The following is a 21,932-nucleotide window of genomic DNA, read 5'->3' as shown; positions in this document are numbered from 1 at the left end:
GACTTTTCATTAAGACCCTAAAGAATCATATCAACTTGTGGAAAATGGGCATCCTATGACCCCTTTAAAAAAAGTATATCATATCATATATATACTGTTCAACAGTTTATTTTATTTTTTTATTCATTTTTTAAAATAAAAAAAATAAGCTTTCATCAGTGTATTTCATCACAGTTTCCACAAAAATATTAAGCAGCACAATTTTTTCAAAGTTGATAATAATAAGAAATGTTTCCTAAGATGCAAATCAGCATATCTGAATGATTTCTGAAGGATCATTTGACACTGAAGACTGGAGTAATGATGCTGAAAATTCAGCTTTGCATCGCAGGAATAAATTACACTTTAAAACATATTCAAATAGAAAACACTTATTTGAAATTGTAATAATATTTCACAACAGTACTGTATTTACTGGATTTGTTTAACCAAATTATGCAGCCCTGGTGAGCAAAAGAGACTTCAAATAAATAAATAAATAAACAAACAAACAAACATCTCACCGACCCCAAACCTTTGGACACTATATATTTATCTGTCTATATATAAATATATAGCATGAAATTAAATTCAAAAGACATTTAGAAACCCATATTTTGTGCCAATGTTCATACATTTTCAGTAAATACTTTGATTTTATATCCTAGTAACACTTATGAAGTTGAGTCCTGAAGCAAAACCAGTTGAGGAGAACCAGTGCAGTGCCCAGAGATGGATGGGTTTTGAAACACCAGCAATCTGTGAGCCACACACTTCAGCTCTGACCACAGTTCAGTCGTGTGCTGATGAGACTCATTCAGCTGAGAGATTCAGAGATTCAGAGACTGAACCGCCACAGCAGAAGCAGCACAGTTTGCATCTATTCAAAACAGCCCGACCTCACTTTTACATGCAGATCAATGCAAAAGGGGAAAGAGCCGAAGTCAAGCATCACCTCAGTGAAGGAGTTAGGCTAGGTAGATGTAATTCAGAAAACTATTTGGTCCTTTTTATAACATATTTTATTAATAAATGACATCTTTTGATGCTAGAAACGCCATATGAATATATATTCATATTTTTTTTTATTATGCAATAGAAGAACAACAAATACAATTACAAAGACAAGTAAGAACAAAAGACAATAAGGGTTACAAACAATACTCCAAAGCATGCTATGTTAGCTTATAAGACTTGCACCATGAAAGAGTCTTACATGCAATAGAATTATTAGTTTCTTAAAGAGTTTACATACACATCAAAATCTTTCCTGAAAGTAAAAAAGTAGGGAGTTTTCTAAATTCAAAGAGTAACCTATATTCATAAATGTATATGTTCTAAATATTTGTAACTGATGTCTACACACGTGTCTAAGCTCTAAGGAAAAACGAGATTGTGGCGCCACCCTGTGGTGAGCAAGTAGAAGTGCGCCACTGTTTCACTGAGTCGTCACTTCCTGGTTTCCAGGCGGAAACAGCGGAGTTTGTTTGGTTACTAGGATGCTTCATCTGCTTATCAAAGCTGGCGAGAACGGGATAGAAAGAAACTCTCCGCACAGAAGCGTCTGTTTTGTATGTTTCCAGGGTTGTTCTGACGGCTGCAGTGTGTGACATTATGGCCGGGGTTGATGATGAGGAATGCGCGCTTGTAAGTCATGAGAAATGATCGTTTAGTGCTCATAATAACAATGCAGCTGAGCACCAGAATGTTTTGTGGAAATACATGTCGTTTGTGAGATGTTTCTTTCATATCTGCATAAGTTAGAGGAAGGGACGATGAAAAAAACAACTATAACTTAAATACCAGTTGAAACATTCATAGCGTTACTCAAAGAAACATAACTTAACGTACTGCTTCAGACATTTCGATTGGAAAAAGCAACCCTGTAAAGCCTGACACATGAAGTAATCTATTTTATTAATGGAACAGTTTATGATGTTATGTTCTGTATCATATTTGCAACATCAAGCTTTTGTGGCTCGTATAATAATAATAATATGATATAGTGATGGAGCTCATACTCACAATGATGATTGAGATATAAACAAATACGTTCCTCAAGAGCATTATGATGATGTTATCTTATGTTTACTTTATAAAATCAGTAAAGATTTCACAGAAAAAAGACACGTGGACCACGAGCTAAAGGTGGATGTTTTTACAATTAAACTAAAAGGCCTTTTACTTGCTAAACATTCTAAATGATCAATCAGATGACAGCTGCAACAGCATTTATCAGAGGCTTATTTAGAAATGTAGGTATTAAATATGACACAGAACGTTTTACAGAGTAAAGAAGCCCCTATAATATTTTTAAATAAATGACTAGTCAAGTTTTGATCTGAAAAGTTGCTTGTTTAATAATATATGGTTTTCCAGTATACTGGAATAATTCAAATGCGCTGCATAGTAGGATTGACCAGCGTAAAAATACAGTATTTTCAAGTCAAGTCGAGTCACTTTTATTGTCACATCACCACAGCACATGTGCCTTGGTGAGTGAAATTCTTGGGAGCGTGCTCCAGACAGTGCAGAAACAATTTACATATAAACATACAGACCTCAACAGATGACAATGTGCAATATACACATACATGTAGTCAGTACACACAGTGTACTGTTAGACATACTTACATTTTCGGTTAACCCCGTTGAATTGATTGCGAATTTCAGGCATTGATCTTATACTACTGCCAGGAAAAGTACTCCAGTCATGTTGTAGATGTTTCCAGTGAAGCTCAACGGAAGTTCAGTCATGATTCAGTCTTCGCGTTCCTCCACGCTTATGGGCTGCTCATGCAAGGTGAGGAAAGCCCGCCATTTTCGATCTTTGTCTTCATTTGATGTCTTGAGAAATGGTCTGAAACCTTGTTTTTTCTTTGTTATTGTATTGTTGTAGATCAAGTGTTGGATGCCATTCAGGAGCTGGAGCAGCTGAAGGAGAGAGGAGACGGTTCCCTCGGTGTGCTCATGGCTCTGGTTTATGCCCACAAGAAAAGACCAAACCCTGGTAGATCTTTTGCATGTCTTGATTAATGGAATCCGTCAGAATGGAGTCCAAAAAGCAGATAAAAACATTACACACAGTAATCCACAGACACCACTCCAGTCCATCAGTTAACATCTTGTGTAGTGAAAAGCTGCATGTTTCTAAGAAACTAATCCATCATTAAGGCATTTTAATTTTAAACCGTTGCTTCTGGCCAAAATACAAGTCTATAATCCATAAAAACGCTTCCTCCAGTGAAAAAGTGTATCCTCTGTTGTCGTCTCACATCAAAATCTACCCACATATTTGTTCAGAGCTATTTTGGGCTGTTTTAACTTGTAAACGGTGCTTGGTCTCTGCATGTTTCTCTACTGATTCAAACGAGATGACTTTTTCACTGAAGAAAGCAATATTATGAATAGAGGACTTGTATTTTATCCAGAGGCAAGGGTTTGAAGCTAAACACATCTTAATGATTTGTTTCTTGCAAACATGCAGCTTTTTACATCACAAGATGTTAACTGATGGACTGGAGTTGTGCAGATTACTTGTGATGTCAGTATTAAATGTCTCTTTAAAAATCCTTTGTGTTGCATGGAAAATGTATTAGCATACAGGGTTGGAATGATATGAATGTGAATAAATAATGACAAAAGGTGTCTTGCCTGTAGACCGTGATGTGATCCAGGAGCTGGATGGAAGGGTGAAGGAGGAGAGGAAGACGGCGAGTCCCAAAGCTCTGTATTACGCTGGCATGCTGCTGTGGCTGCTGGGCCGCAATGACAAAGCCAGAGAGTATGTGGACAGAATGATCAAGATCTCCAGTGGCTCTAAAGAGGTGAACTTTTCTAATGCATCTACCCTTTAGATTTCTGCTGAGGCGGCTTTTAATGATGGCGAAAGGACTGATCGATCTGCCTGCATCATATAAGCATAAGTCTAATAGCGGGAAAGAATTATGCATCTTGCAAATTATGCAGCAAGATGCATTATTAAATTTGGCCTGTTCATTCATGGTGATCATATAACACTATGACTGTTTCAGTTCATAAAAAATATATATTAATATTTATTTAAACATCAGGGCTCCAAAAGTATAGTATGACTCCTTTAAATGTAGTGATTATCAGGGCTATTATAGTAAAAAAAAAAAAAATAAAACCATAAACTTTTTTCATTTTTATTTAGTTAACTTAGTTTCATGTGCTGAAATAAATAAAAATAAAACAAATATAAAAAAAACAACACAATTACTAAAAATCGAATTAAAATGAAAACGAAAAATTACAATCTAATTCAAAATATTATTAAAAACTATAAAAGTATCTCTATGATAACTAATAACACTGATGATTTCCAGATTGTCCACATATTTTGCTGTTTATTTAATATTGGGATCATTGTTTTGTAGGGAATTGTACTGAAAGGCTGGATTGATCTACGATCTAACAAAGATGCCTATGCAAAGAAGTCTGGGAAATACTTTGACGAGGCCCTGAAGGAGAAAAGCAACATTTTTGCTCTGATGGGGAAGGTAACTCTATTTCTGATCACCATTTTAATAGTTCAACAAACAGAAATGTCCTGATTGATGTTTACTTGTATAGATGCACATTTTTGATTTACGTTTTTCAAAGGTTTACATCTTAAAGGTGGTGTGTAATTTAAAAAAAAAAAAATTAATACTTTTTAAAATACCACGTAGAATCAACTTAAAGTAAGTGATTCAGAGGCTGATAAATGTTGAAGTGAAATTTCATGTCTAGGTTACACTTCATCTCAAAAATATAAGAAACGTGGGAAACTATGTTAGAGATAATGAAAAAGGAGGAGGCGTTATTTTCATGGCAATTAAATAGCAATAATAAAAATAAAATATTGTATTGTGCATAAATGAAAGGCAATGCAATTTGTTTTGTAATGCTCTAATTGTGTCTTTCTGTCAGGTACATTATTATGAATTTCGTCAGAATTATTCTGGTGCTTTAGAGACCATCAACCAGGTGATTGTGAGTTACCCGTCCTTTCTACCTGCCCTGGTCAAGAAGATGAAGCTGCTGTTGACGCTACAGGACTGGGAACAAACAGTGGATGCAGCTCAAAGGTAAAACCTTAATTTAATGGTTTAAGGAATATTTGTTGTTGTTGTTGTTTTTTTAATGCACTCTAAAAGCTCTCAAAGACTTTCAGAAGCGAGCTGCATTCAAGTGCAAATGGAAATTAGATGTGATTCCATGGATTTTTACAGAAAGACTGGATCATTGTTTCTCTTTCCCTGTTGGATGAGGGCCAGTGAGCGACAGAATGAAAAGGGCCTTTTAGACCTCAAAGGGTCTGTGTGAAAACCAGTTCTCTCAGGTGGAGCTGGATTGTGATTATTCAAGCTAATTTATGTACAGTATTTGCTCTAAAATTGCTTAAAAGAGACATTTTGTAAATCTATGATTTAAACTAAACATTCATTACAGATCAAATAAAATTAATGCAAGAAGTAACATACTTGAAAAAATCTCAGTCAAATAATCACTGTTTTCCACTAAATGTACATAAGGAAGAATAATATTTAATAATTTTCATTAATATGCATGAATATAGCAATAAAGAAATAATAAACACCACAACGTTCACTTCCATATACTTTTTAAAAACATGAAAATATAATGTAGGAACTGCTGTGCTGATGCAAATAAATTGTTGAATTGAATCACTTTGAATTGGTTCTTTGAGATTGACCATTTAAACTGATTCCTTGAAATGAATCATACTCTTAACACCAAAAGGACTGTCGAAAGTTTAGTTGTTTAACATGAAAACACAATATAATAAAATTCTTCTGCAATAAAAACCGATGACAGGCACATCTGCCTGAATAATTTGCACATATCATACCTGTACATTAGGGCTGCACGATTATAACAAAAATCATAATTGTCGATTATTCCCTTGAAATTGTAAATGCAATTATTAATTACGATTATCACAATTTACACTGAATGATGTTTATACCATTGTTTGATGCAACTGCATGCCGTATTTTTATATGAAAATAAACAAGCTGAAAACTCTCTAACTGAAAAACCTTTAGTGCTTTTCTATAGTATTAAGCCTCAAATGTCAAATATACATTGGATTGGTTTCTTCTTTAAATTATAAAAAAAGTAAAAATATGAATGGTATTATAATGTTATACTAAAACTAAAACAATGGAAAAACCCTTAAGATAACACGTAGAAAGAATAAAACATATCTTAAGCGTGCAGAATAACATAAGTGGACTTTGAACGATTAATTGCCGCTTTGAACGATTACGTAATTGTGGCATCCATAATTGTAATTGCGATTAGAAATTCGATTAATTGTGCAGCCCTACTGTACATACATAATTGTCTATATTATATATTGTGTTTTTGCTATTTTGTACATTGTCTATTTTGTATATTATTCTTTTATTATCTGTGTCTTGTCTTGTCACTGTCATTCTGTTACACTGTGGAGCTTCTGTCACTAAAACAAATTCCTCGTATATGTAAACATACCTGGCAATAAAGCTCATTCTGATTCTGATAGAGCAGGTGATATTTGTGAGCTGAGTTTCCCTGAAATAAACAAGCAGAAAAGTTTATAATGCGGTGTTTGTCACAGAATAAAGTAATGTTTATAATGGATATTGAAAATGTATATCTAAATATTCAGGGAAAAAATGCTTTATGCAAAGACATCTCAGAACATCTGTTTTACACATCAACAGACTTTGACTTTAATTTCATCTTCTGAACTTCAGGCTTCTCCAGCGAGATAAAAATAACCTGGAGGCTCTGAGGATGCTGGCGCTGCACTCTCTCTGCAGGGAAGGAGATGTTGGAGAGGTGTGACATTACAAACATATGTGTGTTTACTCCGATTAAATGCCAGAAAAGTCATTCATTATGGGATCAGATAGTCTGTGGCTCACAATGAAAAGTGTATGTCACAAGAATACTGCATTAAATTGTGTGCCTGTTGAGTTATTAGACTTCAACCTGGCATAAGTCCTTCATGAAGTTCTGCTTCATATTTTGGATGTGTTTGTGATCAAAACCTGTCAGAAAAGTCTCGAAATCTGATATAAGGTGATGTTTGACGATTCAGATTCAACATTTAATTTGTAAATGTAAAAACAGTCAACATTTATGAATTTGAGTGGTGTCATTGTGAATCATATTTTGTGAATATAAATTTGATTATGAATTAGTGAATATATACACTGTCATTCAAAAGTTTGCTTCTTCAAAAGTAAGATTTGTTCATTTATTTATTTTGCAAGAAATGAATACTTCTATCCAGCAAGGAGACATTAAATCCCATTAAAATGACTGTAAAACATTTTTTCTTTCATCAAAGAATCCTGATGTCTCACGCTTTCCACAAAAATGTGCAGCAGCACAACTATTTTCAACGTTGATAATAATAAGAAATGAGCAGCAAATCAGCATATTAGAATAATTTCTGAAGGATCGTGTAACACTGAAGACTGGAGTAATGACGCTGAAAATTCAGCTTTGTGTCACAAATTTTAAATTGTAATAATGTCACTGTATTTACTGTATTTTCGATCAAATAAATGCAGTCTTGGAGAGCTGAAGAGACTTATTTAAAAAACATTAAAAGATTTACCGACCTCAAACATTTGAATGGTTGTGTATATATAGTTCTCTCTCTTTAAGGATTCTCATTCATTTTCTTTCTTATTTTTTCAGTGTGTAAATCAACTATCAAATCTGATCAGTAATCTGGACATTCAAGAACCGAACAATCCGGAGCTCTTCTACAGGATGTCTTTAGCATTCACTCGAGTGGTAATACTCATCCATGGACACACAACTTAATATTCATTTGAACTTGAAGATTAGAATCCTGCACATCACAAACCAGATGGATTTGCCACATGCTGTTATATATAAACGTGACATGCTCACAAGTGAAACCATACTGAGCAGGAAATAACATGTTTTGATAAGCTGTTGTTTCATAAAAGAAATGATGCTGCAGATAGATGTGTTGATGTGAATATCTGATCCCTCTGCAGTGTGGAAGAGCTGAGAAGGTCCTTCAGCACACTCACAGGATGGTGGAGCGGGCGTTTGCACAGGCCTCAAGCGACTCTGAACTGGCCACAGAGATGGGCTACCAGCTGGTCCTTCTGGGAAGGGTGAAGGAGGCCATGAAATGGTACAAGACAGCAATGACTCTCGATGAGAGCAGCATCTCTGCTTTGATAGGTAAGAGCTGTTTGAAAGACAAAGAGGGCTTATCAAATAAATTATGATGAATAAGTCACATTCAAAGCCTTTGTAAAATGTCTTTAAATGCACATCTGTGACAACAAATTATATACATATTAATGTGCAAAGTGGCAACTGAAAACAGCCTACAGTTACACTAATGAATTATTTACAGTATGAAAAAAAAATGTTATTCAGATTTTAATCATCAATACCTGTATTTATATATTGTCTTTAGTAATTGCTGTTGCCGTCAATTCGTAAAAGCAATCTTTTACACATTTGCATTGAATTGATGTGAGTAATTCAAATCAAACTATCAATTAAAGAAAACTTGCTGCAACTTGAAACTTCATTAAAAGACTGTCTAGGATCAGTGTGTGATTGTTTACTAAAACTATTAAAAATAATTTTGGGTAATTAATATGAATCTGAAATAAAATATAAATATCAGATAAAAGCTTAAACATTTAAAGTGCCCTTATTATGGGTAATGAAAGGTTCATATTTTGGATTTGGGAGTCCCCAACAACAGGCTGACATGCATGCAAGGTCAAAAAACACTTCCGTTGTCTTATAATATGCATTTATTTTTTCCTTACTTGCTCAACGACTCCCAAACGATTCGCTCAATGATTCATTTCCCCAAACTCCTCCTTTGCGTGATGCTAATCTGCGGTGATTGGTCGATTCCATTTCCATTTCATAATAAGCTGCGTTTGTGAGCACTGTGCTGCTTTGTTTACAGCCGGAAACAGCTGTTTTTACCGCTCCAAAAGCGGCACCTAGTGGCAAAGAATGAATTTGCATTTTCATTCAGACCAATGGGAAAAGACCAACAAGTGGGCGGGCAATATGCTAATGTTTCATGTTGACGTCAACATGAAACGGCTTGGGATTCGTTTTAAAAACGACTCGTTTCAATGATTCAGAGTCGACTCTTCTTTTGAGAGACAATAACTTTATACACAGTGCACTTTCAGATTTAAAACTTTGCAGGGTGTTTTCATTCACTTAGAGCTCTGTTACACACTGCATGAAAGGCAACTTTCAAAAATCCATAATAGGGGCACTTTAAAACCAACTAAAAGAAATAAATAAGTGGATGTACTTAAAATGACTAAAACTAAAATTGAAATATAAATCAATTAAATCTAAATAGAATTATTTAAAAAAATAATACAAATGTAAATAACAATTACTAAAACAAACTGAAAATGTAAAAATAAAAGCTAATTTAAAATATTAAAATTCAGAGTCGACTCTTTCTTTTGAGAGACAATAACTTTATACACGGTGCACTTTCAGATTTAAAACTTTGCAGGGTGTTTTCATTCACTTAGAGCTCTGTTACACACTGCATGAAAGGCAACTTTCAAAAATCCATAATAGGGGCACTTTAAAACCAACTAAAAGAAATAAATAAGTGGATGTACTTAAAATGACTAAAACTAAAATTGAAATATAAATCAATTAAATCTAAATAGAATTATTTAAAAAAATAATACAAATGTAAATAACAATTACTAAAACAAACTGAAAATGTAAAAATAAAAGCTAATTTAAAATATTAAAAAGTACTATAATGTCTAGCTGTTGTCTAGCATGCCTGGCGTATTTTTTTTTAAAGGTCCCATATTGTCAAAACTGAAATTTCCTGGCTTTTTGTATGATAACTGAGGTCTAGGTGCTATGTAACTACCATATAAGTTTCAAAACAGTCAATCCACAGTCAAATGCACACAGCCTGCATAAAGTAGCTGTGATTTTTCACGAACCGTTGCGACTTCCGTAAAAAGTTGACGTCAGAACTACACAGTCACCGCCCCGAGCACTGCCCACCGTCCCACTCTCCTTTTGCCAAACCCCCAGACGATATCGCGTCCATGCCATTGCTGAGCAACAACAACACGGAAACATGTAGAGAAAACGCTGTTCAGTCTGGATGTCAGGAAACTACATCATTGCACAGTAGGGCTGTGATGGTCGCCTGAAATTTCCTGGCTTTTTTCATGATAACTGAGGTCTAGGTGCTATGTAACTACCATATACGTTTCAAAACAGTCAATCCACAGACAAATGCACACAGCCTGCATACACACCACCCCGAGCACTGCCCACAGTCCCACTCTCCTTTTGCCAAACCCCCAGACAACATCGCGTCCATGCCATTGCTGAGCAACAACAACACGGAAACATGTAGAGAAAACGCTGTTCAGTCTGGATGTCAGGAAACTACATCATTGCACAGTAGGGCTGTGATGGTCGCCGTGACAACCGCGTCACTCTATAACAAGCATACTACAAAGTTTTGTATACAAGTGTAATAATAGTAACAGTTGCAAATTGTTTTATTTAGACTATAAGTCTATGCTAATTCACAAATTACCTCAAACGCCATACACGGCGTTTGATCCTTTAGATTGGCAGGTTTGAGTGCAGGAAAATACAGTACATAATACAGAAACCAAATACTACATCGCCAATCTGGAATCATTTCCATTCATGTCACCCATCCGCATTTGTACAAGTGTCTTCAAGTTCACGTGATCGCAAACGCTCGGCTGGTCAGGTTTTTATTTACTGCATTCGGTGTTTGAAAAAAAAAAAACATGAATTAAATTACCATTCTGAAACATCCTGTTGTAAGCGCGTTTGAGGAGGTGGTTGATTGTCTCCTGTCGTCGCCGATTCGGGGTCTGAGTTCAGCTCAAACATGTAAGGCCGGACATATCATTACCGGTGTTTCTATTGACCTTACTTGTGAGTATCACCAATCCACAGCAAGCTACAGCATACATGACCCTAGTTACCTGTGGTTGGCCTGGCTGTGCGTCACTCAGAAAACAACAGGCCAATCAGAAGAGAGGCTCATGAATATTAATTAGACAGGCCAAAATCGACCTGTTATTTGCAGAGCTCCTGAGAATGGAGCTGTAAAAATAAATTGAGATGGTTTTCGGTACTTATACCGCAAATATATATTCTTAAGGACATCAAGACTTAAAATAAAACTACAGAAAGGTGTAAAATATGTGACGTTTAAATGTTTCAAATGCATTACTAGAAAGCATTAAATGAGTGGTTTTGGGGTTTGTTGTTTGTGCAGGTATCATCAGGTGTCAGCTCATGGAGGGACACATAGAGGATGCAGAACAGCAGCTGGAGTTCCTAGCAGAGATCCAGCAGTCCATTGGCAAATCAGGGGTGAGAAACCATTTCAATGACTTACTATGTTATCTTAAAGCAGCACTATGTAACTTTTGCTCACAGTTCCCCCATGTGGTTGATAAGCACAATTGTCTGTTACCAGTGTCGTAAATAAATTCGAGACGAGGTACGACATGCTAGCTATCGAAAGATCATAACGTGCAAGCTATCAAGACCGGCAACATTACCTTACCTCTCGGCTACCTTACGGTTATAAATTGTGAACCTGTAGTGTGCCACTGAACAACCGGAACACAGCCTAATAACAACTAAGCTCAAAAGTACATAACAGTAAGAAAAAATGTACATATAAGACTTACAAATCCAGTAGCAGGAAGGCTAGCTCTCTGTCCGTTTTGCAACCCGTTGCCTCTTTCAGCTCGCGCCACCGAGTGTAAGCCCGTCCAAGATTAATTTGTGTTCGGGCTCGTGTCTGATCACTCTCTCGCTTCCTTTTCTTAGCTTCCTCCGACAAAACCCTCTTTGGTTTCTTTGCTCGCTCTGCCATGGCGTTGGTCTTACAGTTAGCTGTTCTCTAACTGCACCCAGGCTACGAGTAAAATATGTGACGTATGCCGTAAAGCAGGTCGCACTCTTCCGCTGGCAGGGGATGGGCGGGGCTGTGTGTACCGACCCGATCACAAAACTTGAAGAGTCTGGTTTTAGCTGCTAGGAGGCTGCTCAGGTAGCAGCGGCAGTACAATTCGTCCGGTTAAGAGTTGTTCTACCACTGAAATAATTTTAGAGACATTATTTTAAGGTCGAAAAACTACATAGTGCTGCTTTAAAAAAACTATGTGAGCTCTTGGAACAATGTTACACAGAGACTCTTTCCAGAATATTTCCACAGAATTAAATAAAAAGTGTAATAGTTAGCTGTTGGGCCATAAAGCAGGTCGCTCTCTTCCGCTGGCAGGGGATGGGCGGGGCTGTGTGTACCGACCCGATCACAAAACTTGAAGAGTCTGGTTTTAGCTGCTAGGAGGCTGCTCAGGTAGCAGCGGCAGTACAATTCGTCCGGTTAAGAGTTGTTCTACCACTGAAATAATTTTAGAGACATTATTTTAAGGTCGAAAAACTACATAGTGCTGCTTTAAAAAAACTATGTGAGCTCTTGGAACAATGTTACACAGAGACTCTTTCCAGAATATTTCCACAGAATTAAATAAAAAGATAAAGAAAAGCATTTTTGTAGAATAATATCTATCTTTGATTCAGATTCAACAGCGATCTGGTTTATTAATCCACTGATGTTGTGTTTACCCATTGGGTCATCCACAGTGCGTAACAGAGCCTGTTTGCATGAACCGAGACTCAGTTTAGCGCACGCTTAAACAAACACGCACATCTGCTTAGCGAAAAGCAGCTGCCACGTTGTATTTGTAGACGAACAGATGTATAACAAAAACAAAACTGCTTTCTTTTTTATTTTGAGCTTTGCCTGAGGAATTAAACTGTACAACATTAGTGAACAGATTCATTAGCACATGACATGGTCTTAAAGCACACAATAAACAGAATCATCTTTAAGGCTTGATTAACCTGTGTGTTTGTGTGTGTTAGGAGCTGTTGTATCTACGGGCGCTGTTGGCTGTGAAAAAGCGTCGGCCCCCAGACGAGGCGACCAATCTGTTAAACGACACTGTGGACACACACTTTTCCATCCTGCAGGGTTTGCCTCTCAGCGTTGAGTACTTTGAGAAGCTCAACCCTGACTTCCTGCTGGAGATCGCCAAGGAATACCTGGCGCTGTCTCCTGCCAAGGTCTTCCCTCCCTTGCGCTGCCTTGCAAACAATCACAACACACTGTATGCTGCCTAACAACATCCTAGCAACTGTCTTTTGTGCAGCCTTGATTCTGAGTGTGTCTTGATGAAGATTGCTTGTGTAGTTTATTGGCTGATGTTGTTTTCTCTGCAGGCTCCAGCTCCAGGTCAGCCTCCTGCACCTCAGCTGCAGCACTGTGCATCTGTACTGGACACGGTGGTCAAAGTAGTGCCTGGACTGCTGCAGGCTGTCTTTCTAATGGCCAAAGTCAGATTTCAGTCAGGTGTGTGCATGGCTGAGTTCTATTTTCTGATTCGTATGATTGTATTGGTATCTTTTTATTTATTTTACAAGCAAAATCAGACATTATGACATTGTTGGCTTGATCTAATTGGGTGAATCAAACTTCTTTCACACAGGCAGTATTATTTTAGTATGACTGAGATATTATGGTTTTTTATGAATATTTTAAGTTAGTTTTTATTTTTGGATTTTATATTTTTATTTTAATTTTAGACAAAGTTTTAGTATTTTTTGTATGTTTTTGTCATTTTTATTTCGTATTGTTTTCTAATATATCTGTATAGATTTTATTAATTTTTATTTCAATTAACAATTGAATTGTTATTTTAGTACATAAAGTTAAACTAAATGAAAATGATAAATGTTGCTATTTTGTACTTCATTTTATTTTAGTTAACGTTTATATTATTTCAAGTAACACAATTTTTTGTTTTTAGTTTAAGTTTTAGTTAAGTACCATATATTAAGACTGCTTCCAAGTAATATTTCACCCCAAAAATCAAAAGAAAAAAAATAAGAAGAAACTATATTTTGGCAAAAATAAAATATTAATAATTCATGACAAATAAACAATTGTCAACAGTTGTCTTGTTAATTTAAATAAAACTGTTATTTTACAGATGATGATAATGGGAAGTAATAATAATAATAATAATAATAAAACACTAAAAAATAAATTATTTTATCATGCAAATAATAATGTTACAATGCAAAAATGGTCCAATCACTTTTTTTAATATAAGATATAATTTCTTATTTTTGGCCAGTTTATTCAGTTAGCCAGGTTTATGCTCTCTTCATATGTTGTCCCCCTACAGGAGATATCGAGGCGGCCCAGAGCAGCCTGCAGCACTGTTTGGATCAGAACCCGGCCCATGCTGACGCCCATCTCCTCATGGCTCAGATCCATCTCGTGCAGGGCAACTTCAAGCTCTCCTCCCAATCTTTGGAACTCTGCCTCAGCCACAACTTTGAGGTGACACAAAACCACTGCCAGCCATACTGAACTGCAGAAGGAAACCAGTTTAGATGTATTGATTTGATGGGACTGAATATGTGGTTTGTTTGTGCTAAGATCCGCGAGCATCCTCTGTATCACCTGATAAAAGCTCAGGCTCAAAGGAAGATGGGGCAGCTTCAGGAGGCCATTCAGACGTTGCAGATGGCCATGAGTCTGTGTGCCGTGAAGAGAATGGGCTCCTCAACCAAAAGACAGAGTAAGAGAGTTGAGCTCAGCTCGGCCGACTGCGTATCTGTGTTCCTGGAACTAGCTGAGGCTCTGTGGCTCAATGGAGAACAGGTTAGCGGTTAACGTTAAAACTGTTTTTCCCCAAACATTTATTAATTTAAATCATAAATCACTCTCAGGCCATCCAAGAATCAAGTTTGTTTCTTTATCAGAACAGATTTGGAGAAATGTAGCATGCTCACCAATGGATCCACTGTAGTGAATGGGTGCCGTCAGAATGACAGTCCAAACAGCTGATAAAAACAGCACAATAATTTACAAGAAATCCACACAATAGTAGTCCATAAATTAACATCTTGTGAAGCCAAAAGCTGTGTGTTTGTAAGAAACAAGTCCATAATGAACCTGTGCTACTGGCCATAATCCAGAATAATGCTTCCTCTCCAGTGAAAAGTCTATCCCTTGTTGTCCTCTTATGTCAGAATCCATTAACATATTTAATTAGAACTGTTTTGGGCTGTTTTCACTAGTAAATGGTGCTTGACCTGTGTATATTTCTCTCCTGATTCAGACAGGACAACTTTTTCACTATAGAAAGCAGTATTATGGATAGAGGACTCGTATTTTATCTGGAAGCAACATTTTGAAGTTAAAAATATGTTAATGATGGATTTGTTTATTATAAACATGCAGCTTTTCACTTCACTAGATGTTAATTGATGGTCTGGAGTGGTGTGGATTACTTGTGGATTATTGTGATGTTTTTATCAGCTGTTTGGACTCTCATTCTGACGGCACCCATTCACTTCAGAGGATCCACTGGTGAGCAAGTGATGCAATGCTACACTTCTACAAATCTGTTCTGATGGCGAAACAAACATCTATCTTGAATGGCTGGAGTGTGAGTAAATTTGAGCATTTTTTTCATTTTTGGGTGAACTATTCCTTTAATAAATCTTCACTATTTAATAACATTGTGTGGTTTATTAGTGTTATTTTGGTCTGTATTGTAGTAAAATGAATATTGTGTTTGCTAGTGCTTTGTTTTTGGGGTTAAAAGTTGTTCTGAATTCCAGCACGAGGCAGCTAAAATGATGCAGGATGCCATAAATGAGTTCACTGGCACTCCAGAAGAGCTTCGAGTTACTATTGCCAATGCAGACCTGGCGCTAATGCGAGGAGATACGGAGCTGGCACTGAGCATGCTCAGAAACATCACGCCAGAGCAGCCCTACTATATACAGGCCAAAGAAAAAATGGCAGACATCTACCTGAACCACAGGAAAGAGAAACGTCTTTACGTGAGCTGCTATAGGTAATGCATTTTCATTTGTCAAATTTACTCCTCATATTCACTACATGTATTATAGCTTACAGAATATGTTTTTCACAGTATATGGGTGAATATCATAAATTCATGTCCGGGTTACATTTGACCTTAGAATCAAAACAACATGTGACCCTGGAGCACAAAACCAGTCTTAAGTAGCACAGGTATATTTGTAACAATAGCCAACAATACATTGCATGGGTCAAAATTATCGATTTTTCTTTAATGCCAAAAAATCATTAGGAAATTAAGTATAGATCATGTTCCATGAAGATATTTTGTAAATTTCCTACCATAAATATATCAAAACTTAATTTTTGATTAGTAATATACATTGCTAAGGACTTAATTTGGACCACTTTAAAGATGATTTTCTCAATATTTTGATTTTTTTTGCACCCTCAGATTCCAGATTTTCAGTTGTATCTCGGCCAAATATTGTCATATGCTAACAAACCATACATCAATGGAAAGCTTAATTATTCAGCTTTCAGATTATGTATAAATCTCAATTTCGAAAAATTGACCCTTATGACTGGTTTTGTGGTCCAGGGTCACATATACTTTACATAAAACTTATGCTACATAATTATTGCATAATAATAATACATAATTACTATATTACATTATTTTATATTATATATATATATTTTTTGCATATTCAACTTAATATTTCATGACAATCACATTTTCCCTAAAATATTATAACTGTAACTGTAATTCATCAAACAAACTAATTTGTGTGGTAATAGTGATAGTGTTTAAGTGACCTGTTTGTTTAGGTGTGTAACACAAGTCCTGCCTCTCTAGGTTGGTATTTATATGTGTTGACAAGCTTTAACGCAAGCTCTGATACACCTGTGCAAACAATCATCAGACACTTGTATTCATACAGAACATTATTGTATCTGTTCTCATCAGGGATTTGGTGGACAAATTGCAGAGCCCTCATACCTTCCTGTTACTCGGCGATGCCTACATGACCATTCAGGAGGTGGGAGAGATTCTAGTTGTTTATTCTAATGTTTACATTTGTGTTGAATGTCGCAGTTAGCAAAGATCTTTGTTTAGAAACTCAAATATGTGTTTTTTGTTTGATATGATGTCTCTCTCAATCCCCACGCAAATATTTACTACACAGTGTAAACAGTGATTCATTATCTGACTGGAAAATTCATTGAAATTCCGGAACCCTTTTTTTTTTTACAGGGTTCCATTTTTTTTATTTATTTATTTTTTTACATTTTTATCATTACAGTTTATTATTATAAAAAAATATTTCTACTTTAATTCTCATTGCTCTCACTGGTGATTATTTTTCCATTTAAATCAGCATTTTAAAGGCAATACAACAAATTCTATATATAATAATGGTCTAAAAATACTATACAAATAAAATATATATATATATATATTTTTAAGGTCCAGTTCTCACTATTAACTACAACTTTTGCCTCAATAAACTCCCAATTTGCTGTTTATTAATAGTAAGGTAGTTTTTAAGTTAAGGTAGAATTAGGGGATCTAAAATATAGTCATGCAGAACAAGCCATTAATATGTGCTTCATAAGTACTAATAAACAGCGAATATACTATAGTAATATGCATGCTAATGCATGTTAATAGTATGAATTGGTCCTTAAAATAAAGTGTTACCTTTATTTTTATTTAAATATGTTATATGTTCACATTTGTTATATACAACGAATAAGGGTTTTCTTCAAATGTGACATAATAAATGTATTTTCTTATATGTATATGGAGGGCAAAATCTGTTTTTAAATACCTGTATGTATGCATATATATATATATATATATATATATATATATATACACATACATACGTACATACATACATACATACATACATACATATATATATGTGTGTAATACTGTTAAAAATATGTAAATGTAATATTTCCACCTAAACATTGTATCTGTCATGTCTAATGAGTCCTTAAATTTCAGATGGACATATTAATTTTTTGTCATCACATTGGTGCTTGTGTATGAAAATAATGTTCTCTGCTGACAGCCGGAGCTGGCCATTGAGGTGTATGAACAAGCCCTGAAGAAAAACCCCAAAGATGGAGCTGTGGCCAGTAAGATTGGAAAAGCACTTGTCAAGACCCACAACTATGTGAAGGTAAGTGAAGAAGAGTCTTTGCAATAATATCTCTTTTAAACCTAAAGAGTGTGAGTTTTCAAAGTGGGTTTTTCAAGAAGCTCATTTTGAAAGGAGTACACTACCAGTCAAAAGTTTTTGGAACAGTAAGATTTTTAATGTTTTTTACAGAAGTCTCTTCTTCTCACCAAGCCTGCATTTATTTGATCCAAAGTACAGGAAAAAACAGTAAAATTTGGAAATATTTTGACCATTTATAATAAATGTTTTCTATTTGAATATATTTTAAAATGTAATTTATTCCTGTGATTTCAAAGCTGAATTTTTAGCATCATTACTCCAGTCACGTGATCATTCTAATCATGCTGATTTGCTGCTCAAGAAACATTTATTATTATTATTATGTTGAAAACAGCTGAGTAGAATTGTTTCAGGTTTCTTTGATGAATAGCGAGTTCAGAAGAACAGCATTTATCTGAAATAGAAATTTTTTTAACATTATAAATGTCTTTATCATCACTTTAATTTAAAGCATCCTTGCTAAATAAAAGTATTAATTTCTATAATTTCTAAAAAAAAAATAAAAAATTATAATGACTCTAAGCCTTTGAATGGTATAGTGTATAATGTTACAAAAGCTTTTTATTTCATATAAATGCTGATCTTTGGATCTTTCTGTTCATCAAAGAATCCTGAAAAAAAGATTTACTCAACTGTTTTAAATATTGATAATAATAATAATAAAAATGTTTCTTGAACAGCAAATCAACATATTAGAATGATTTCCGAAGGATCATGTGACACTGAAGACTGGAGTAATGATGCTGAAAATTCAGCTTTGATCACAGGAATAAATTACATTTTAAAATATATTCAAATCGAAAGCAGTTATTTTAAATAGTACAAATATTTCACAATCTTACTGCTTTATTTTGGATCAAATAAATGCAGGCTTGGTGAGCAGAAGAGAATTCTTTAAAAATCATTAAATTTCTTTCTGTTCAAAAACTTTTGACTGGTAGTGTGTTTCTGTTTCAAAATGCAAAAAGAGGTCTTATTCAGTGGGGATTGTCAGTAAGAGTAAACTTAGTTTCCTTGTTAGGAGCATTTTCCTCTGCCTAAAAACGCAGTTTTCTGAATGCAGTTTCTCTATATAACTTTTCCCAGGCAATTAACTATTATGAGGCGGCGCTGAAGAGCGGGCAGCAGAATTTTCTGCGTTATGACTTGGCTGACCTGCTCATGAAGCTCAGACAGTACGAACGCTTTGAAAAAGTCCTGCAAGAGGCTCTCACACATGATCCTGGTGAGAAACAGTTCAGAAATTCTCAAGTTATTGTGAAATGAGGACATCTCACTTCAGTCACCCCTAAAAATAGATTTTTTATTAGTGCTTCATTCAAATTTAACTTAAAGTGCTGTTTTAAAAAAAAATTAGTGGAGATTTGAGCTTGTTTAGATTTTGTCCGTGATGTTTTTAAGTATGATAAGGGATACAATGTGTGTTTAAGCAATAAAGAGGAATACTGCATGTCTGCTGGGTATTTTCACTTGTATTTTACACTATATTTACTATACCTTAGAAATGCTGAATTATATGTTTCAAGGTGTGTATTCAACAGCGTGTCACATGACTGACAAGTTAAATCAGGACTGTCAGAAAAGTCCTTTGGGTGTGTCATGGGAGAACATGGGTGTGCAATTTTGATTGATGTTTGGAAGCTGGTTCAGCTTAATGTAATTAAAAAAAAATGTGTAATACACAGTGCAGTTGCTTTTCTTCAAGTGCGATGAGTTGCGTCTTTTTTTTTCTTTATTTTTCAGTGAATGAACTGCCGCTTCTTACCGAAGATTGTCGCTATCTTGTGCTTCTTGCCAAAGTCCAGAGCAAAGTCAATAAAAATGATGAAGCGCTAATGTCCTTACAGAGAGTGAGTTGAGTGTCTTTCTCTCTGAAACAGTGTTGTTATTGTTAGCTAAAACTATTTAAAAATTATTTTTAGTAATTAAAGTGCCCCTATTATGGGTAATGAAAGGTTCATATTTTGACATGCATGCAAGGTCAAAAAACACTTTCATTGTCTTATAATATGCATTTATTTTTACCTTACGTGCTCAACGATTCACTCAACGATTCATTTCCCCAAACTCCTCCTTTGCGTGACGCTAATCTGGTCGATTGGTCGATTTCCATTTCATAATAAAAGCTGCGTTTGTGAGCACAGTGCTGCTTTGTTTACAGCCGTTACCGGGGAAACCGTTATTTTAATGCTCCAAAAGCGGCACCTAGTGGCAAAGAATGAATTTGCATTTTCATTCAGACCAACACGATAAGACCAACAAGTGGGCGAGCAATATGCTAATGTTTCATGTTGACGTCAACATGAAACGGCTTGGGATTCGTTTTAAAAAACGACTCGTTTCAATTATTCAGAGTTGACTCTTTCTTTTGAGAGACAATAACTTTATACACGGTGCACTTTCAGATTTAAAACTTTGCAGGGTGTTTTCATTCACTTAGAGCTCTGTTACACACTGCATGAAAGGTCCTTTTCAAAAATCCATAATAGGGGCACTTTAAAATAAAGCTAAAATAAACTTTTAATAGTAGTAAAACTTTTAGAAATGTAGTCTTTGCAAGTAACTGAAATAAATGATAAGTTTAAATACTAAAATTAATAACAAATTTATTTTCATTTTTTGTGTACCAATTTTTATTTTAGTCTTGATTGATTGAGTTAGTTAGTTAGTTAGTTAGTTAGTTAGTTTTATGGTAATGAGAACTGGGAGGAAAAATATGTTAAGTGTCATGAAAATATTTAATTAAATCATTATAATATATTATTATATTAATATTGAAAATGTAATATTTTATGGAGATTTATTTATTCTACTAAATAAACTAAATATAACAATAAAATAAATATTAAAAATATAAATATATGGAAGCTAATTAGAAATTAGAATTCAAAACAAAACCGAAAAATGAAAAATGACTGAAATGGAAACTAAAAATAAAATGGAAACTTAAAATATAAAAATAAAAGCTAATTCAAAATATCAATTAATCGTATATTAATAATGCTAAAAAAATACTACTCTGAAAGCATCCAAAACCTCACCTCAAACCCACACAGCACCAATTTACATTCACAACCTCCTAAATTTACTAATTTATATTTCATGTAGTATACAAAGTATATAACTAAACATACTTTGGAGGGTGAGAAAATGCTGACAGAATTAAAAATTTCAAGGTGAAGTGTTCCTTTCATTTCATGCCCAAAGCAATTGTTTGAATTGTTGTGAAATTGTTCTTCCTCCTCAGGCCAGAGATGTGCAGGCGAAGGTTCTGAAGCGCGTTCAGCTGGAGCAGCCCGACTCGGTGTCCGTGCAGAAGCAGCTCACCGCAGAGATCTGCAGCGAAATCGCCAAGCACTGCAGCAGCCAGCGCGGCTACGAACGAGCCGTCAAGTTCTACAAAGAGGCGCTTGTGTACTGTGAAAGTGACAGCAAGGTCAGTGTGGCCCGGATCAGTGAGTCCAGTGTGTTCCTCTGCAGCTGGATCTGTCCATGTGTGGTGCTGCATTTGAACACGGCACAGGCCTGCATTTGACTGCAAACCATCACAAATCAATCTCTTCATAGACCATATTAAAAATGCCTTCCAGTTATTAAAGGGGTCATATGATGCTATTTTAAAGATCATTATTTTGTGTATTTGGTGTAACAGAATATGTTGACATGCTTTAATGTTCAAAAAACACATTATTTTTCAA

At 35.2% G+C, this 21,932-nt stretch overlaps 1 protein-coding gene and 1 long non-coding RNA gene across 2 annotated transcripts in view; one reads left to right on the top strand and one right to left on the bottom strand.

Annotated features, from left to right (window-relative positions):
• Positions 1–1,348: 1,348 nt before the first annotated feature.
• LOC107674777 (tetratricopeptide repeat protein 21B-like) overlaps positions 1,349–21,932 on the top strand; it is a 28,110-nt gene continuing 7,526 nt past the window's right edge. Inside the window, exons 1-20 of the mRNA XM_016468879.1 lie at positions 1,349–1,626; positions 2,653–2,782; positions 2,879–2,989; positions 3,640–3,806; positions 4,380–4,502; positions 4,915–5,072; positions 6,750–6,834; positions 7,705–7,803; positions 8,034–8,226; positions 11,339–11,436; positions 13,003–13,203; positions 13,360–13,489; positions 14,328–14,485; positions 14,585–14,809; positions 15,775–16,013; positions 16,950–17,022; positions 18,064–18,174; positions 19,321–19,459; positions 19,978–20,084; positions 21,482–21,670. Of these exons, the coding sequence (XP_016324365.1) occupies positions 1,594–1,626; positions 2,653–2,782; positions 2,879–2,989; positions 3,640–3,806; positions 4,380–4,502; positions 4,915–5,072; positions 6,750–6,834; positions 7,705–7,803; positions 8,034–8,226; positions 11,339–11,436; positions 13,003–13,203; positions 13,360–13,489; positions 14,328–14,485; positions 14,585–14,809; positions 15,775–16,013; positions 16,950–17,022; positions 18,064–18,174; positions 19,321–19,459; positions 19,978–20,084; positions 21,482–21,670 (2,769 nt within the window). The 5' untranslated portion in view covers positions 1,349–1,593. The remainder of the gene's footprint in view (positions 1,627–2,652; positions 2,783–2,878; positions 2,990–3,639; positions 3,807–4,379; positions 4,503–4,914; positions 5,073–6,749; positions 6,835–7,704; positions 7,804–8,033; positions 8,227–11,338; positions 11,437–13,002; positions 13,204–13,359; positions 13,490–14,327; positions 14,486–14,584; positions 14,810–15,774; positions 16,014–16,949; positions 17,023–18,063; positions 18,175–19,320; positions 19,460–19,977; positions 20,085–21,481; positions 21,671–21,932) is intronic.
• Positions 3,670–8,141, bottom strand: LOC107674779 (uncharacterized). Its single transcript, XR_001632537.1, has 3 exons — positions 8,070–8,141; positions 6,505–6,809; positions 3,670–3,737 (listed from the first exon to the last, which is right to left on the bottom strand). It is a non-coding gene; the product is annotated as an uncharacterized LOC107674779 (long non-coding RNA).

Source organism: Sinocyclocheilus anshuiensis, unplaced genomic scaffold, assembly GCF_001515605.1.
Source record: "Sinocyclocheilus anshuiensis isolate Anshui unplaced genomic scaffold, SAMN03320099.WGS_v1.1 scaffold680, whole genome shotgun sequence".
In the NCBI taxonomy this organism is placed as follows: domain Eukaryota; kingdom Metazoa; phylum Chordata; class Actinopteri; order Cypriniformes; family Cyprinidae; genus Sinocyclocheilus; species Sinocyclocheilus anshuiensis.
This window is presented reverse-complemented; position numbering and strand designations above follow the sequence as displayed.